General features: G+C 55.3%; 1 protein-coding gene across 15 annotated transcripts; it reads left to right on the top strand.

The window, feature by feature from the left end:
• Nucleotides 1-726: 726 nt before the first annotated feature.
• SRL (sarcalumenin) lies at nucleotides 727-17688 on the top strand. 15 transcript variants are annotated; one of them, XM_034441391.3, is made up of 8 exons: nucleotides 727-936; nucleotides 5355-6212; nucleotides 8242-8334; nucleotides 9116-9211; nucleotides 10111-10146; nucleotides 11118-11234; nucleotides 14296-14529; nucleotides 15232-17688. In XM_034441391.3, exons 1-8 carry the CDS (start codon nucleotides 876-878, stop codon nucleotides 16041-16043), a joined length of 2307 nt encoding a protein of 768 aa, XP_034297282.2. In that variant the 5' UTR covers nucleotides 727-875; the 3' UTR covers nucleotides 16044-17688. The 15 variants fall into 15 exon arrangements, with proteins under 15 accessions (XP_034297282.2, XP_034297284.2, XP_087734889.1 ...); XM_034441393.3 differs by having other exon boundaries at nucleotides 8242-8331; XM_087878762.1 differs by having other exon boundaries at nucleotides 745-936; nucleotides 8245-8334.
• The last annotated feature ends 225 nt before the right edge of the window (nucleotides 17689-17913 follow it).

Raw genomic sequence — 17913 nt, forward strand, 5'->3', positions numbered from 1 at the left:
CAGAGGGAGCTTGTGCTTGCCCCTCCCCTTTGTGCACCAAGAGGATGGTGGCAGGATGGGTTTTGCCCCCCTGGCCTAAAACGTAGTTGCATCAGGTGGCCAGGATCAGTTAATTCCTCCCCACTTTCCCTTGGGAAGGACCACTCCGGGGGTTTGGGGATGGCTGATAACACAGGTGGGGTGCAAAAGCAGAAACATGGAAGCTGCCTACTTCATGGGGTCTCTTCAATCTTTGGGGCAGCTCAGTCTCCCCCTGCTCACCCCCACCTGCCTTTTCTGCAACTCGTGCGGAAGGTTGGTTGGCAACTTTTTGGCATGAGTTGCTAGTTCCCAGATCCAGCATTATGCTGACCCCTGCAGGCATACTCTGCTGATGTCTCTTATGACAAAGCCGTGCTCTTTGTCTTGTGCCCACCAATTTGCTGTTCTTGCTCCGAAGGCTAGCAGTTTCATACACCATCCCCTTTGAGGCATTTTGCAGGCTGGGAGGGCTGCCCAGCTTCTCCATGGCCATACAGGTCACCTGAGAATGCTGTGCCAAGGTAGGACTGAGCTAATGGTTCGAGTGCTGCTCCTGAGGGCCTGGGCAGGAAGAGCTGGTCCCTGCCCCCCTTCCCCCACTGCCCGTCCTCTGGGACCTTGGCTCCGGGCTCTGCTCTGGGAAGCAGCTGCTGTAATGCCCCTCCTCTTCCATCCCCCCTTAGCGACTGCCTCTGAGGGGGGACTGACGGAGGTTGGTGGGGAGGGGCCTCCAGTAGTCCAGCACCAGCACCATCGCCTGCGTGGGCCCTGCGGCCAAGCGGCCACCTGCTTCTCCGGAGCCTGCCCTGGTATAAATAGTGCGGAAGAAGGGGAGAAGGCTCCTGGCAGCCAGCATGGCAGCGCTGAGGCTCTTCTGTTTCTGCCTGGCACCAGTTGTGCTCTTCAGGGCGGCAGGTAGGGTCCTCTGTTTCCGAAGGCCCAGAACTCATGGGGAGGGCCAACATGCCAGGCCTATGGCAGGCAACATGGGGGGTGGCAGCCTTGGGGCACCCGGAGAGGGCAGTCGTTGGGCTGAGGGGAATGAGAGGAAGAGCAGCTGGGCCGGGAGGTCTGTAGGTGCTGTGCTGGGAAGATCCTGCTCCTCTCCTCTGTGTTTGGAGACCTATTACCCCAGGGATCCCCTGTGTCTTAAGGGCCCCAGGGCTGCCCCTCCCACCGGGGTTTTCCGCTGCCTGTTCAGGGGCCCTGGGCAGAACTATGTGGCATCCAATGCCTTCCCCTTGGGTGCCCTTGAGTTAATTTGGTTCTGCTGGCTGGGTGCTGCCTCTCAGCTGCCTCCCGGAGCTAAGTATGGAAACAGGCGTGTAACTGGAGCCCTGAAGCCTCTGGTGCCCCTCCCGCCTTCCCCGTTGCCCTCATCAGCTCAGCTGCTGCCTTCTCAAACTGTCACAGGCGCCCTGGACCAGCTGTAGCCTTTTAAGGCCATTTTTTACCATTCCCAGAACAAAAAGGAAGATGGACAAACAGGGCTGAGGGCTCCTTTCCTCCTCCTCCCTCTCTTTCCCTTTCCTTCCTTCCCAGCAGCAGGACACCCCTGCAGGTCTGGGGAACAAGGGGGTTTGGCCCTCTTTCCCAGCTTCCATGGTGGATGCCCCCAGAAGGGGCAAGGCAGAGAGGGAATCTCTCCGGACCCTGGATGGGGCACATGGTAACCAAGGGTGGCCTCTAACTGGACCGGGTGCCCTTCCTGCTCCAGAGCTGCATATCGAACTCCTGTGGGTTCCTTTTCCCATAGGAGCAGTGCAGGTCTAGTCCAATGCTGGGGGGCAGGCATTCTGTGACCTGGAAAATCATTTTTTGGATGCATGGAGCTCACAGGGCTTTAGCTGCATCCCAGTACTGGAAGCAGGTCTGAATTGATGCCACGGTCAAGCGTGCACCTGGGGAGTCCAGGAGAAAAGTGTTGTGTCTCTGAGCGAGTTCATGGGGAAGGCGAAAGGCTGCAGGACCTGGCCAGGTACTTGTTGACCAGTCACTTCCCGCCTGGCTCTCTTCAGGAGCTCCAGGCGGAGTATGAAGCACTTCTGCTGCCCCTGCTGTGCTGAGCCAATGTCGGGGTGTTTGTGTGTGTGTGTGCGCGCGCACTTGCTTTCCTTGGCAGTCTCACCAGCTGTGTGTTTCCTCTGGTTGGCGTCTGCTGGGGGGGGGGGGGGCAAGCTGGGTCTCCTCCGTAGAGGTCCTCGCTCAGCCCGGCCACTTGCCAGGGACCCTGCTTGGCTCCGGATGCCCTAAAGGAACTCCGAAAGATCTCCACACTATCTGAGCAGCAGCCGGGAGGGCCCGTGTATGTATGGGTGTGGAGATGCGGCAGCGCTTCTCACTTCAGGGCACTGGGGCTTCGCTCACCCCTTCCTATTGCGCAGCCATCCAGAACAGGCACGGGTGGGGGGCAGGAACTGGCCTCTTTGTCTCCTCGGGCGAAGGCCAGAAAAGCAGGCGTGTCTCCCTTTTTCTCCGGAGTTGTAAAAGAAAACCGGAACGGCGCTTCTCTGGCGCACCCGTCAAGCTCTTCTCAATCTGGCCACCAGAGGGCACCCTTGAGACTGGCTGGTTGGGCTGCTCGGCCGGGGCCGCTTGAGGCAGCGGGAGACTCGCGCCCCCTCCTTCCCGGGCCCCGGGGGCTCAGCTGAGGGAGGGTCCCTTGCTCAGGGGAAAGGTCCAAAGGCTCACCCTCTAGCTGTTTCTCCCTTTGGAACGACCCCCCCTCCAGGCCAGGTTGCTTGACCACGGCTGCCCTGTCCGCCATGCGATTTGCTCGGCCCTGCTTGGTGCTTGCCTTTTCCTCTGGGTTACGTCCCACCACTGGCACCCTTAAGGCTGGCCAAACTGAGGGCACCTGTGGCCCTCAGCCTGAGCAGACATGACGCTGCTTGGACTGGTGCGGTCAGCACAGATGCAGCCTTGACTTCCTTAGCCTTTCCAGGGCAGCTGGCAGACCTTTTGCTGCAGGCCAAGTGGGGGCACCTGGGACGTGCTCTCGGCTTTGTGTCTGCAGAGCTGGTTGCCCTCACCTGCCGCCTTGTCTAAGGCCTACTTGGCCCTCAGCCAAGGACCCTGCAGGTCAGGGTCCCAGGGTTCAGATACCTCAGCTCCTTTTCCAGGCCTGGTCCTAAGTGCAGATGATGTGGCCAGAAAACAGAGCTGGTCAGGGGTACCTTACATCAAGAGACAAAGGAGCCAGGGATGGTGTCCCTGGCAGAACCCAGTGGTGAAGCATGCAAGGGCCAGCTGGCTGTAATGGGCTACAGCCGCCTCTCCAGCATCATTGGGGATTTCTGGGGCAGATGTATCTCTCCCCCACCCTCCCTGGCACTTGGGAATGACTCCCCACTCATTTCAGGGACGGGAGCCTGCCCAGCCCCCAGCAGGAAGCCCCCTGCCCTACGAGAGACAGGGGCAGGCTTGTAGGTGTCCTGGCAGACTCTCCTCCCTCACCTCCTCCCCCCTCAGAGTAAGCTTTGTGGCTCCTTTCAGCCTGCCATGCCTGCAAATGTTTGTTTGCGCCAGCCGGCCGGCGGGGGTGGGAGGGAGGGAGGGAGGGAGTTTCTTGGCTCTGGCCTTCACCCAAGAGTGACTTTCCTGAGTGCCTTACCAGGGCTGGGGGGTATTTTTAGCGCAATGAGGAAGCTGCCGGTGCTAAGCTCCATACCTTTGGCCCCTTTGCCATACTGTGGCCCTCCCTCCCGGCCATCTGCAGATCAGCTTGGAGATTGCTCCAGATCAGCTTGGAGATTGCTTGCAACTTGGAGATCAGCTGCCTACTCCTGCCCTTCAGCCGCCTCCTGTAGCGCTTTGGGCTTCTCCGCTGGGTGACCAAACACCCTGTCTGGCTTTTCGGCACAAGGGCAGTGGAGCCGAGGTAGGACTGGGTCCCACTCTGGGGAAGCTCCTCAGCAGGTTGCCCAGCTAGAGAGAAAAGAGGGTTCCATTGGGAGATGGAGAAGCCATAGTCAAAAGCCACAAGTGCCCCACTTTCTTCAAGGCAGCAAAACCCTCAGCCCCCACCGGGATCTTTTCCTCCCAGGAAGCCCTGAACACGAGGACCAAGCGCCCCTTGCCTTCCCCTATTGGGCCCCTCTGGGCTTTTTAATGCATTTCAACACCACCTGGCTGTAATGCCCTTCCTCTCTGGGTTCTCATGCAGGTGATGGGATTCCTTGCAGGTAGGACGTGGCTGGGAGACTATGCCTCAAGGTGTAGCGGTTTCTGTTGGAACCATCATAGAGGGAGTCCTTGCCTGGTTTCCTTTGCTAAAGGCAAAGGGCGAGGGATAGTCGGAAGCCCAAGCAGGGCATATGAACTTCCCTCCTGGGTGACTGGCTAACCCCTCTTCAGCTGGCAAGCCTGGCTCGGAGCCCACAAAACAGCTGTGATAGTAACATCCAGTTACTATCCAGTTACTCAGTCAGTTGGCATCTCCTTTGGGGATCCCCTTCTCCAGGAGCAATGGAAGAGACTCCCCTTGGCATCTTTCTGCTTGTAGAACCCACCACTTTTACCTTCCTGATCCGCAAAGAGGCTCTTCCTGCCCTGGATTCCTTGTGTCGCTTCTGCGAGTGGGCGAAGGGTGCCACAATCAGGAGGGGGGTTCTCAAGCAGGCCCTGACACTTGAGAAGAAAGGCTGCTGCTGCTGCTGCCTAGGGGGGAGGGGGGAAATCAGTCCATTCCAGAGCTACCTTCTCTGTTTGCATGGCAGAGAAGGGGCTTTGCCAAGGTGGTTGCTCTTTAGCCTGTGCCAGCCCTGCTAATCTTCAGATGGTTGGGATTTCTTAACTGCGGTTCTGCATGCCAACAATCTGGACGGGCAAAGCTCTCCTCGACATCCCTGCAGTTCCCCTTTTTATTCTACTCGGGTTTTTAGTAGAAAACAGTCAGGAAGGGGGTTAGGTGGGAAAACGTGGCAGCGTATTTCCTGGCCAGACCCCAGGGGGATGACCTCAAGGGGGCTAAGACCCCTGAAAAGACTCTCAGGGATGCTCCCTCTGTCCATCTGTCTGTCTTGCTAGACCGAAAGGGACAGTCACAGTACTGGCTGGGAGGGTGATTAAGGACAACATGTGTTATTCAAGACAGACACCCACCCACTCCAACCCACCCTCACAAAACTGTTGGCATACAGTTAGCACCTAGGACCAGGCTAGGCAAGCTAGATTCTAAATCTGCTGGTCATGTCAGGACTGAAAATGGATTTAGAAGAGCCTCAAAATGTACCTTTTCAGCCTCCTTTGAGTCCAGTTCCATTTTTCATACAGAAGCACATTTGCAATTTGAGGCACAGATGAAACTGACTGATCATGTTCTAACTATCTAGAACTGCAAGTTTCTGCCCTGGAGGGCGCAGAAGACTCTGCCAACTTTGCTGAGGGTGGCTTGTTGCCTGGAGACCCAAGTCTAGTGAAGAAGCAGAGGCTGCTCAATGGACACGTTGCTGGGACAGGAATCCCTCTCCAGTTCTCAGGCAACCAGGAGAAGCCTCAGGGTGATGGCTCCACCAATACAGGCCCCGATGTGGACAGCGCAGAAAGGAGCCATTTGGACGAGAACGGAGCGTACGTGGCTGAGCTAGGGGAAACCCTTGGCCAAGAACAGGGGATGGCTGGTCCCGAAGAAGGTGGAAGTAGCTCAGGAGAGCCGGAGCAGGTTTCTGCACATAGGGTGGAGAAATCGCAGGGTGAAGAAAAGGTTCCACCGAAGAGGGAGGCTCCTTTTGAGGAAGATGTCCAAGGTGTTCTCCCAGGACGAAACCAAGAGATTTCTCAGGATGTTCTCCACTCTTTTGAGGCACAGCTGGATGATAACTTCACCGATTCCCCTGATGTGGATAAAAATTTGGAAGGCAGCTTTGGAGAAGGGCACTTAGGCAACCCTTCACCAAGAAGGAAACCCAGGGAGACATTCAGCGCTGTTCTGCAGGATGTGCGTGAATCGGGAGAGACATATGAGGCAGCCAGTGCCCATCCAGCACAGGAAGGAGATATGAAGGAACTGGCAGGGAGTCCAGAAGACACTGATAGCAAAGGAAGAGCTGCAGTGGCCGAAGCTGGAGCTGCCACCCAGCTTCCCATGGAAGGACTGGGTTTTGGTGAAGGGCAGCCAGATGGCAATGGGGTAGAAGATGCAACAGCTTCTGAAGTGAAAGTTCCTCCAGCAGAGAAAAAGCAACTCAGAGGTGGTATATGCCCAGCAGTGGAGGCAGAGGTGGGGTGGGAGGGCCAAGTAGAGGGGCTGCCAAGGGGAAGGGGAGAATGAGGCAGAGTCAAGGAAGAGAGGACCTTCTGGGGTCTCTTTCTGAAGGGGGCAGCCCAGAAGGTGCTCTGTATGGAGCAGCAGCAGAACGGGCCCTCTTGTCAAGGAGATGCCCTGCAGGGAGAGGAAGTGGAGGTGCCACCCACCCAGCCAGGGACAGCCACCCCCAGCAGAAACCAGACTTTTTTGGCCCGGAGACTAGCCTTCTTGATTGTGCCCATTTCTCTAGGACAGTTGTCTTCTTCCTCTTTGGCATTCCAACAAAGAAGACAGAGGAAGTCAGGCTTGCGGGACAGGCAGGAGGGAGAAAAGCTGTCTCGGCCATTCACCCCTCTTTCTAGGTCAAACCTTCCCAGGCCAAGGGGGGCGGGGGCTTGACCTGGACTCCCAAGGCAGCTTCTGGAGTGCAAGGCCCCCCGCCCCCCTTGTCCTTGTCCTCGTCCCCCTCATCCCTATTCCTTTCGTCTGGGTTTGGTGCTCTTTCAGCTCAGAGTTGCAAAGCCTGGGGAGTCTCGCTGAGGACCAGATTCCTGAGTGCCCTGGGGAATTTGGTCCCAGAAGCCGGGGCGTCCTTGGATCTGGGTGGATGGCTGTCTGCCGGGATGCCCTCGGAGTGGAATCTGCTCCAGAAAGGAAACCCACGGTCCCTTCCATGCTAGGAATCTCTGGTTCTGATTTCTCACCTCTGCTGGATTCAAAGTCCATGATGCCTGACCCATTTTGACTCTCGTTAAACCACGCGTATCCCCAACTCCTTTAGATCCTGGATGAATAATATACTCTTTCTCTATATATAGAGATGATGAATATACTCTTTCTGAGTGTTGGGATTGCAATCCTGGGCTTGCAAGGCCAAGTGAAGGACCTGCCCTCAGGCAAGAATTCCACCATTTGTTGCTGTTTTTAATCACAAGCAGCAAAATGGCACAAAGCTCTCCAGGCAAGCAGTTCCACAGAAGAAACTGTGCTGCAGTTTAGAGGCTAAAAAAGGATTTAATTTTAGGAGTGCATTGTCTAAAGGAGACTGCCCAGCCCAGACAGCTGATTTCCTCTGAGCTCTGCAGTTCCGTTCCATGGGCTTCTGTCCTACCTTGCCAGAGGAAGCAGCCCCTGATTTTGTCCACTGGTGGGTTTGGCTAAACCAGGACACAAGGCAGCCTGTCCCAGGCCTGGGGGCTCTCAGGAGAGGTCCTTGGACGGGAGGAGTTAGCGCTGTGTGAAGGTGATGCCAGCAATCCTGAGTGGGGAGAGAGTGGGAAGTCGGAGGAAGGCCTCTTCTTCCTGCTCCATCTGTTTGCACAGCTCAGGCCAGCGTGTCTCCAGATTGTGGCTGTGGCTGGTTAGGCAGCTGGAGACAGCCGTCTATGGAGAAGGTGCCCTGGGAGACGTGCCCAGTTTTCACAGTAGAACATCCCTGGCCAGGGCTCTCCCGAGGCTGGTGGCTAGAAAAGGCTGGGCAGCCAGGCTGGGCGAGGGATGCCATTGGCCAAGAGGCTTCCTGGAGGGATAGATGGGTGTCCCTGTCAGGACTGACTCAAAACGATGGGCCAAGTTGTCCCCACACCCACCAGTTGGGGCTTGGAGGCACAGGACAACCCGTCCTGCCTTTGGGGGCACTTCTGAAAGGCCTGTCCTCTGCCTTTCTTTCCCCTTCTGGCTGCTAAAGCCACAGAAACCTTTCTGGCTCCTTTCGAGCAATGACAGGTGCCCTTCCTTGCCTGGCCCATCATCAAAGGCGGAAGTCTGAATTTTGCTCCCTGGCTGGGCCTTTTGCACCAGTAGAAATCAGGGAGAAAAGAAGGCACTTTTTCCACACAAGAAAAATATCTGTATACTCCGTTGTGAATGAACCCAATGTTGAAAATATCTCTTATTTCCTTTGGCAATTTGGCCCTGACTGTGGCTCTCCCTCTGGTTGCTTGTGGGCTGAGACACCTGCTTTGCTCTTTCAGCAGAAGAGGTGGAGAACGGACAGAGGGATCGATCCCACATCGAGAGCACCCTGAAGCTGAAGGAAGAGAAACCCACAGACGACTACTCAGGTAGCAGTAGGACTCCACGCCTGGCCAGGAAAGGCCCTGCAAAAGCTCCACCAAAGGCGTGGATAGCTATAGCAATAGCCCTTATATACTGATCCAAAGAGCTTCGCAGCCCTCTCAGAATGGCTTACAGAGTCAGCCTCTTGCCCCCAACAATTTGGGCCCTCCTTTTACTGACCCTGGAAGGATGGAAGGCTGAGTCAACCTTGAACCAGCCAAGATTAAACTCCTGGCAGTGGGCAGAATCAGCCTGCGATATTGCATTCTCACCACTGCATGACCATGGCTCAAGATAACACACGCACTTTTAAGTCAGTTGCAGCTGTTGTTCCAAGGGTGTTATTTGACTATGTTACCTTCGGCTTGCTATCCACCAGCCTTAGATCCACCCAGATAAGTGAGGGAGCTATACAAACTTTTATATTTCATGCACATAAAGAGACCCCTGGTTTCCAGCATGACTACCCTTGCCACCTTTGCCTGCTAATCTTTTCCCTTGCAAGGAAAGCCATGCCGAGGCATTGCCCTTAGGCAAACTGGACCAAAGGTTTTGCCCCCAGGTGGCAGCTCTGCTCCTGGTTCCTTATAGCTCCACCCAGCCCCTCAACAGCCTTATGATGCTAGACTCTTATCCTGCAGAGTGCAAAGGGCCAAAGGCGTGATGGAGGGGCTGCCGAAGGGTTCGGGTGTAAGTGCAGCCTTGGCTCCCTGCGGGGCAGGCCCCATGAGCCATAGAGCAGCGGGCTGGGCTGACTTTTCCTTTTTCTGCCTGGCCTCTTTCTTGCAGCCATCCTGCAGCGACTGAGAAAAATTTATCACTCCTCCATCAAGCCCTTGGAGCAGTCCTATAAGTACAATGAGCTTCGGCAGCATGAAATTACGGGTAAGGCAGGTGGGCTGTGGGTCTGGCTTTTGTACTGCCTGCAAGGGTCTTGCTTCCAGAGGTGGTGTTGGGGTGGAAGAGGGGGCAGATTCAGCATAAGACGGCTGAGCAACGAGAGGTTTTAGGAAAAAGCGGGGAGCTCTCTGGATGAGGAATGCACAAGGGTGGTTGGGGGTTGCCGCATTGCCAGAAGGTAATGCATCCTGGGGGTTTTCTGTGCTTCCTCCACAAGGCCCTGGCCTTTCTGGCTCTTCTACATGGAGAATTCCACGCTGGGAGGATTGAAATGCTGCCTCTCCCTGTGGAGTTTCCTCCTTCCGCAAGGCTCCTTGTATTTCTGCAATCCCGGAGGTGTCCTTTGCTTGCTGAAGTCTCCCCATGGCCAGGGGGTTCCCAGACTGACCCAGAGGTGTCACCTTCCCAAAACTGGTGCCCTTTGGGATCGGCACCCCCTGGCCTGGCTTGCCAACACTGCTGGGGGCCATGGACTTGGCCCGTTCCCCAGGGCTGGTGGCCAGTGCAAACAAACTTTGGAACCAAAGCTGTGTAGCTTTTCCAGGGCACAGCAGCCTTTGGCTCCCCCGGCTTCTGTCCCACCAGGGCCTGTTGCAAGGCTGCAAGTGCTCTGGGACCGGGTGCACCTCCACTTCATCCTTCCCAAAGGAGGGGGCTTTCCAGTTGATCTCCATGTGGGGATGACACAGCTTCTTGCAGCATGAACTCTTAACCACGGGGGCTTCCTGGGAGGGCAGCTGGGCCACTTCCCTGGCTCCTTGCCCTACCTGGAAGACCAAGCTCTGCTTTCGTTCTTTTCTGCCCCAAACTAACCCTCCCCCTTCCCGCCCTTCCCTACTCACGTTCCTTTTTCTCTTCTCCAACCCTCCTCTCCTGCCCCACAGCTTACCCTGGACGCACCCTGGGCTCTTCAGCCACAGGTGGGTAGAGCTGCCTGTCCTGTCAGTCAGTCCTGCCAGGCAATTGTTCCCTGGACCCAGGAAAGGGCACCATCCTGCTCCCCCTTCCAGCGCTCAGCCACGTTCTTGCTTGTTGTGGTGGAAGAGAACATGTGCCACCATTGCCTCTCCTTGGCAGCCAGGGAAGTGAGGGACAGGGAGGTCCCCCCCAATCTTGCTTTTTGTGGCAGTAACGGGAAGCTTGGGAGAAAGAAAACCTGGAGGGGGCATTGCAGTGCCTTGAGGACTGCATGGCTGCCAAGGCCCCTACACTGCTCTGACCTCAGCCCTTCTTGGGCAAAGGCACAATGATCCTCTTCCCTGGCATCTGTGGGAGGATTCTGCAGCACAGTTTGGAAGCATCTAACTGGCTTTTGTCATAATGCAGAAACCGAGTGACAGGCGTACCAGTTTCCTTTCTGGAACGCAGCAGAGTAAATGCGGCACAGGGGGGCTTTCCTTGGGGAGGGACAGGAGTTCCCCCAACTCTTTCCAAGTCTCAGCTGCACTGCCATCCTGATGAAGATGTGCTCCCAGCAGCAAATGCAAATGGCTTGCTCAGGGGATCCAGGGAAGGCTGCCCCCTCCCCCCTCTGGTCAATCTCCCTCTCCTGGAGGTTCATGGGCTGGGGGCTCTCCAGCATCCAGGCGTTGAGGGGTGGAGAGGGGCTGCTGTTGCACCCACAGCCCAGGCCCAGTAGATGCTTCCTGCAAAGCTCTATCCATGGGGTACCCCCAGTCCACCCTACCTACCTCACTCTCCCTCAGTGTTGCTCTTGTGGCGCCTTCACCTTGCCTGGAATAGTTGCCCCGGGGAGGGCAAGGACACCTTGCGGGCGGCTAGTGAAGCAATGCCCCCGCAAACTCCAGGCAAACAAGGCCTGGCTGACTTTCAGGCCTCAAGAGCCTCCCCTGCTTTGTTCCAAATCGCTGCTCTTCCTTTCCCTTTGCAGATGGAGAGATTACTTCCAAGCCAATGGTGCTCTTCTTGGGACCCTGGAGCGTTGGCAAGTCCACCATGATTAACTACCTTCTGGGGCTGGACGACACTCCCCATCAGCTCTACACAGGTAGCCTGATGCCCTGCTGGTCTCCTGCCTAGAGTAGCCAGAGTGTCCAATCCAGGAAGGAAGTGCATGCTAGCCACGGCCGGCAAAGCCGGTGACAATAGGAAGCACCTTCTCAGCGGTGAAATCTAAAAGTTTTCCCTACCGGTTCTGTGGGCGTGGCTTGGGGGGGTTCCTGTGACTGAGTGGGCATGACCAACTTGACATCACTCACAGCCACCCCCACTCAGTCACATGACCACCACCACCAAGCCACGCCCACAGAACCCGGTAGCAAAAAAAAATTAATTTCTATTTTCTATTCTAAAACCCTATTTTCCCCTGTTGCGAGATGCCTGCAGCTGCAGCCTCTTTTTTTCGGTGCGCCTGGAGGCGTTTCTTGTGCCGAAAGATGCAGCGGCTGCAGGCTCTTTGTAGCAAACCTTACCGGAGTCGCGCTCCCCTTTTTAAACGTGTGGGGAGAGGTCCAGGGCCAGTCACACCACTGTAGAGTCCGCGGTGGTGCTTACCCGGCCAGGCCAGTGTGGGTAGCCCCTCATTTTGCCAAAGACCAGGTTGCTGCACTTATAGTTGCACAGCTGGCCGGAGCAAGATATGGTGTGGGTGGAGAGGCCAATGCAGCCCCTGCCGAGGCCGCCCTGGCTGAGCGATCACATTGCCTCCATAGCAACAGGCACGCTGTGGCCACCTTGCCCGCTTTGCCTCCGTGCGCTACGCTTGGAAGGGGCCACTGCCGCTCTCCATCCCCGCCTGACTGCACAGTGTACACACGTCCGCCTGCCCTCCCGAAGCAACCCCAATGCCATTCACTTTCATTTCGTGGCGGGAGAAAGAAGAAAGCAAACAGCGCCACCGTGGTATATGCACGTGTGCATGTGCAGCAGCCCCAGGATGTCCGCAGCCAGCCAGCCCTCCTGGAGCACCGCCACGATGCCACCATTCGCTTTCATCAGCCACAGCAGGCAACAGTGTGTGTTTAAGAAGCTTCTTGCATGTGCAGCGGTGCCGCCATTAGCTGTCTTCCTTCTCCTGCCACAAAATGAAAGTGAACGGCAGTGGGGTTGCTTCAGGAGGGCAGGTGAAGGTAGGCAAGGCGGCTGCGGTGCGCCTGTTGCTGCAGAGGCACTGCGATCACTCAGCCAGGGCGGCCTCGGCGGGGGCTGCATTGGCCTCTCCGCCCGAGCCATGTCTTGCTCCAGCCGGCCGCGCGACTATAAGTGCAGCGACCTGGTCTTCAGCAAGATGAAGGGCTACCCGCATTTGCCTGGCTGGGTAAGCACCGCTGTCCAGACCGAAGGGAAAGCGCTGGGGGCTCCGCGGTGGCATGGTCAGGCCTGGCCCTCTCTCCACGTGGGGGGCTTCCATTCTGCCATCCACCGGAGGCTTCCACGCCTCTCACTCTGGCTATTCGCTGGTAGGAAGAGGCGCTGCAGCCCAGCCTCCTTCCCCCAGAGTGCCGGACTCTGTGGACCGAGTTCCCAAAGTGGCGCCAGCGGTCAAAGAGAATAGGAAGGTGGCCGGGTGGGAAGCCAGTAGGCTGCTTGAGAGCCCCAAGCCCCGTGGAGCCGGCACGAGAGGCACGCGGGCCCTGGTGGAAGGTGGCCTTTTCTGCAGCATCCCCTCCCCTCTTTGGATCGCCCTCCAGGTAGGAGGGCTCTGCCTTTGCAGAAACGGGCTGGGTGCATGTGCAACAACCCAGGGATGTCCGCTTGCTTTTCCACAGCACCGCTGCTGCCCCTCTCAGCCCCAGCTCAGCATCTGCATTTACACCAAGGGCCGCCTGCCCACCCACTGGCCAGGCCGGGTTGGACGCCAACCTTGGAAGGCAAGCAGGCGTGGGGGACTGCCGGGAAAGCAGCGTGGAAGGCAGGCAAGCATGGCAGGGCTGTGGGGATGGGAGTAGACTGCTAGCTTCCTTCCCGTGGCCCTGACATGCTTGCCTGCCTTCCACGTGGCCTTCCGCTTGCCTGCCTTCGCAAGCTGGCCACAGGGATGCCAGGAAAGCAGCATGGAAGACAGGCAAGTGTGGCAGGGCTGCGGGGAAGGAAGTAGGCTGTTAGCTCCCTTCCCCATGGCCCTGACATGCTTGCCTGCCTTCCACGTGGCCTTCTGCTTGCCTGCCTTCGCATGCTGGCCACGGGGACACCAGGAAGGCAGTGTGAAAAGCAGGCAAGCATGGTAGGCCTGCGGTCACGGACAAGTTTGGGGGTGTGGCTAGCCAGCGGTTGCTACCGGTTTGGCGAACCAGCCCCAATCTCTGCTACCAGTTTGCCCGAACCGGTCCGAACCAGTAGCATTTCACCCCTGCACCTTCCCTTCCCTTTGCCAGCCAGCCACCCTTCTTGTTTGAAGCACTCCGCCCCAGCTCTCCCCCTGCTGTGCTGGCTGTGCTCCCACTCCCTTCTATTTCCGCCCTGGCCAAAAAGTCCTTTGCCTTGTAGCTTAGTGTGAGGGGTAGGGTGCTGGCATTTGGTTTCCTCCCTCTCACCTAGTGGCAGCCAGACCCACAAAAGACTCAGAAATTTCTGGCTTCTGGCCTGGAGCCAATTCATTGCAGCAGGAGTAACTCTTCTTTCCTTCCACCCCTCAGGCCATTTTTTTTTCTGAACCGCTTCGATCGAGAAGGTTCTTCCATTTGCAGACTGAATTAACTAGCCAGAATGTTTAGTTTCCACACAGCTTTTTTTGGCCGTGGGCAAATTCATGCCAGAAACTCTTGACAGGAGTACAGAGAACCGAAGTAGCCCCTACACAATATGTCTCTTTCTCTCCCCACTTCCAGCTCTCCTGATCCCAAACCACAAATCATGCTGGGTTTATGGGAAGCCAGGAGAAAATGAAGCATGTGATGATGGGTAGCTCTTAAGCTGTGAGGACGGTCTAGAAAGCAAAACTCACAATGGGCCTAATACACTAAGAGAGTTCTAGAAGAGCAACTGAGTTTTTGGAGTTGCAAACCTGGCCGGGGTTTTTTTTAGAGCGCCTTCTTGCAAGGCAACGGCCTTCAAAGGAGCATCTGGGGCCATAGCTGACCTGTACCTTGTTTCCCTTTCTCCACGGACAGGGGCTGAGCCCACCACCTCCGAGTTCACCGTCATAATGCACGGCTCTAAAGTCAAGACCATCGAAGGGATTGTAATGGCTGCAGACAGCGCCCGCTCTTTCTCCCCCCTCGAGAAGTTTGGGCAGAACTTTTTGGAGAAGCTGATCGGAATTGAGATCCCTCATAAGCTCTTGGAGAGGGTCACCTTTGTGGACACCCCCGGCATCATTGAAAACCGGAAGCAGCAGGAGCGAGGTGGAGTTCCATGTCTTCTATTTCCAGTTCTTGGGAGGAATGGTTTATTCTATCCCAATCATTGCCAGATGCTGCCTCAGTCATTTGTATCCGTATTCGATATTACTTAAACGAAACTGAATGGGAAAAAGGATGCAAATCGTTAATAGAAAAAGTACCCAAAGCAAAACATTTAGATTTTGGAACAGATGCTTCATTTACACAGAGAAAGCACAAAGCGGGTTCAAGCAGGCGATGCTCTTCCGTGCTCAGAACCCTACAAGTTGGAAGAGGGAGCCTGTTTGGGGTGTCTGGAAATGGAAGCGAGCAACTAATTGGCCTTTAGGGCCCTGCTGGGATTGGGGCCAGTTTAGAAGGCAGCAAAGGCAGAAGGCAGAGTGATGCTCTTACCGGCTCCCAGCGTTAAACAATGGCCAGCCTTGTATCCCTGAGCATCCTAATATTCAAAGCTTTTCATAGCTTACCTAAAATAATAATCAAACATTTAAGCATGGTAGCCATTGCCTGAGAGAGTTTGCAATTTGGCTAATCCACCTGCTATTATTTTTTTCCTCTTGTAAATGCTCCTTCTTGCATTCAGCAAATAATTGCTCAGAGACAGGGCCTTTGCTGGTCTGTCCCCATGATACGGACTCACGGCTGAGTGGTCCCCAGCTCCTCCTTTCAAAGATCACAAAGTTCTCTGCCCTTCTTCTCTTGCAGGCTACCCGTTCAATGATGTCTGCCAATGGTTCATCGATCGAGCCGATCTCATCTTCGTGGTGTTTGATCCAACAAAACTGGACGTGGGGCTGGAACTGGAGATGCTTTTCCGCCAGCTGAAGGGGCGGGAGTCCCAGATCAGGATCATTCTGAACAAGGCGGACAGCCTGGCTACTCAAGAGCTCATGCGGGTGTACGGTGCCTTGTTCTGGAGCCTGGCCCCCCTCATTAACGTTACTGAGCCTCCTCGGGTTTACGTCAGCTCCTTTTGGCCCCTGGAATACCAGGCTGAAACCCACCGCGACCTCTTCTCGAAGGAGGAGATCTCCCTTCTGGAAGACCTGAACCAGGTGATTGAGAACCGGCTGGAAAACAAGATTGCCTTCATCCGCCAACATGCCATCCGGGTTCGCATCCACGCGCTTTTGGTTGATCGCTACTTGCAGACCTATAAGGACAAAATGACCTTCTTCAGTGACGGAGAGCTGGTGTTCAGAGACATCGTGGAGGATCCAGACAAGTTCTACATCTTTAAATCAATCCTGGCCAAGACCAACGTTAGCAAGTTTGATCTGCCCAACCGTGAGGCCTACAAGGACTTCTTTGGGGTTAACCCTATTCAGAGCTTCAAGCTGCTTGCGCAGCAGTGCTCCTACATGGGAGGTTGCTTCCTGGAGAAGATCGAGAGGGCCATCACCCACGAGCTGCCTGACCTGCTCGGGAGCATCGGCCTGGGGAAGAAGCCTGGCACCCTCTCCTGTGACACAACCGGCTGTGGGGAAACTCCAAAGAACCGCTACAAGAAGCACTAACAGGCTGCCAGCGTGACCCTCTTGCGCCCCAGTTGATGAATGAGCTTATGTCTTATCTGTCCAAGAAGCCAAGGTCTGTTAGCCCTTTGCGGGCCACAGAGCAAGCAGCTGGTGTCATAATAGCAGGGAAGTTGGGTGGGCCTAGTAAAGAGAATAAAGCACTGCGAATACCTGCCACGATTTAATCTTTGTTACTTAAAAAAGAGGCAATGTGTCAAGGAGAGGTAAAATTGGCAAAGGCCTTGCATATGCTAAGCAAGACGGAAGGACCAGAATGTTGACAGAACGCCAAAAAGGCCTCCTGACAACCAGGGGAAGCCAAACATGGCCCCTCCCTCATAACCTCTGGCTGCATTACATGGAGTTGAGGAACACAGGATTCTTGCACACAATCAGTTTGACTTGCAGGAGCTGCAATTTAACCAGACACAAAAAGCAATGGAGCAGCTGGCCAAGGAGACCTTATGAAAATTGGCAAAGGGAAGGTCTCTGCTTGCCCTGGGTTGCCAGCTCCCCCTCCTCCTCCTCACCACTCTAAGTTAGCTCCTCTTCTCAGCAGTGGTTTCCCATCTTGGTGTGTTTTTTCTGAATTGTTTGGAGAACTCTCCAAAGCAATTCTGTCTTCTAGGCAATGTTTCAGCTGAAAGAAATGCTTTCACCACCGATTCCCCCAGTGAATGGGGCCTGTTCCCCGAGAAAGCAGGATGCCCTTTCCTTCCTTGCCTACTTTATAGCCTTGATTTTTTATATATATATATATATATTTCCTTTAGCCTTCTGTTCTCAGGCTTGCTGGATTCCCCTAATATCCCTTCTGCTGTTCCTTTCACACATCCATGTTTTGCAAGTCATACAGAATGAAAAGTTTCTGCAACTGTGTACTTGAAATGATTTGCCCAGTTTGGAGCACCCATTGAACTCAGGCTGCAGTGTGAAACCTCATCTGTTACACTGAGTTGGGGGCTAGGAAGTAGGGCGAGTCTGGAGGGGCGGTGTAGATTGTCCTGTCCTTGGCAATGCCGAAAGGGAGGGAATGGAAATGCATGGTTTGCTGGGCAGGAGGGCTTTGGCAGAGAAGATGTATGGGGGTGGGGGGGGGGCAGGTGCCTTGGTTCGGTTGCGAGGAGAACCCTGCAAAACCACTAAACCTTCCTAGGAGTCCCGAGCCCTGGCCTTGCCAGTCGTGTTCCTTAAAAGCTGACTTGTGCCTGTGCTGTGTTAACAGAGCCTGGGATTGCTTGGCAACCACGTGGACCTCCACAATGGAAACACAAAATATCTCAGAAGGGAATTGATTCTGGATCTGGAGGCATCCACCCTCTGCCCACTTACCTGGGGCTGTGACCTGAGAACAGCCGGCTAATCCAATGTGACCACCTCTCCCTTCCTGCCTTGGGAATTTGTGCTCTTGTGGTCCACGGATGTTCAGTGGAGGAAGCCTGAGCATCCTCCCCCTTTGGTAAAATGCCAGACCCAAACCATCCACCCATGGTTATATGCTTCTTTTGACCAGAATTGTGGACAGATGTATTTAAAGGAATTACATAGCTGTGTAATACATTTCAGTGGCTGGCAGTAATAGTCTATATTTGGAGACACTATGTACTTCAGCCCTTCTAATAAATTCTGGTATTTTTCAGCCACATTTCTTGGTGTGTTGCCTCTCTTTCTGAGTGGAAAGGATAAAACCGAGAGAGGCCAAGGAAGATGGCCAACAGGGGCTTTTCCACGGCTGATCCACCCAGCAGCATTCATTGCTGGGGCTTCTTTCCACAGCCCTCTGGTTGACAGCAGGGCCTGTGCAAGTAAGTGCCGCTGCTTCAGAGGAGTGCAAAAGCTTTGCTTGGAATAAGGCACTTTCACAATAAGC

This window comes from Pantherophis guttatus, chromosome 14, assembly GCF_059756535.1.
Source record: "Pantherophis guttatus breed Tessera chromosome 14, ASM5975653v1, whole genome shotgun sequence".
Taxonomy (NCBI): domain Eukaryota; kingdom Metazoa; phylum Chordata; class Lepidosauria; order Squamata; family Colubridae; genus Pantherophis; species Pantherophis guttatus.

Bases quoted from the DNA above. Each gene is read 5' to 3' on its own strand.
- SRL (XM_034441391.3), top strand. From the start codon at position 876: ATGGCAGCGCTGAGGCTCTTCTGTTTCTGCCTGGCACCAGTTGTGCTC. The intron at 6,213-8,241 runs GTGGTATATGCC...TTGCTCTTTCAG, and splicing joins AGAGAAAAAGCAACTCAGAG to CAGAAGAGGTGGAGAACGGA. The intron at 14,530-15,231 runs GTGGAGTTCCAT...CTTCTCTTGCAG, and splicing joins CCGGAAGCAGCAGGAGCGAG to GCTACCCGTTCAATGATGTC.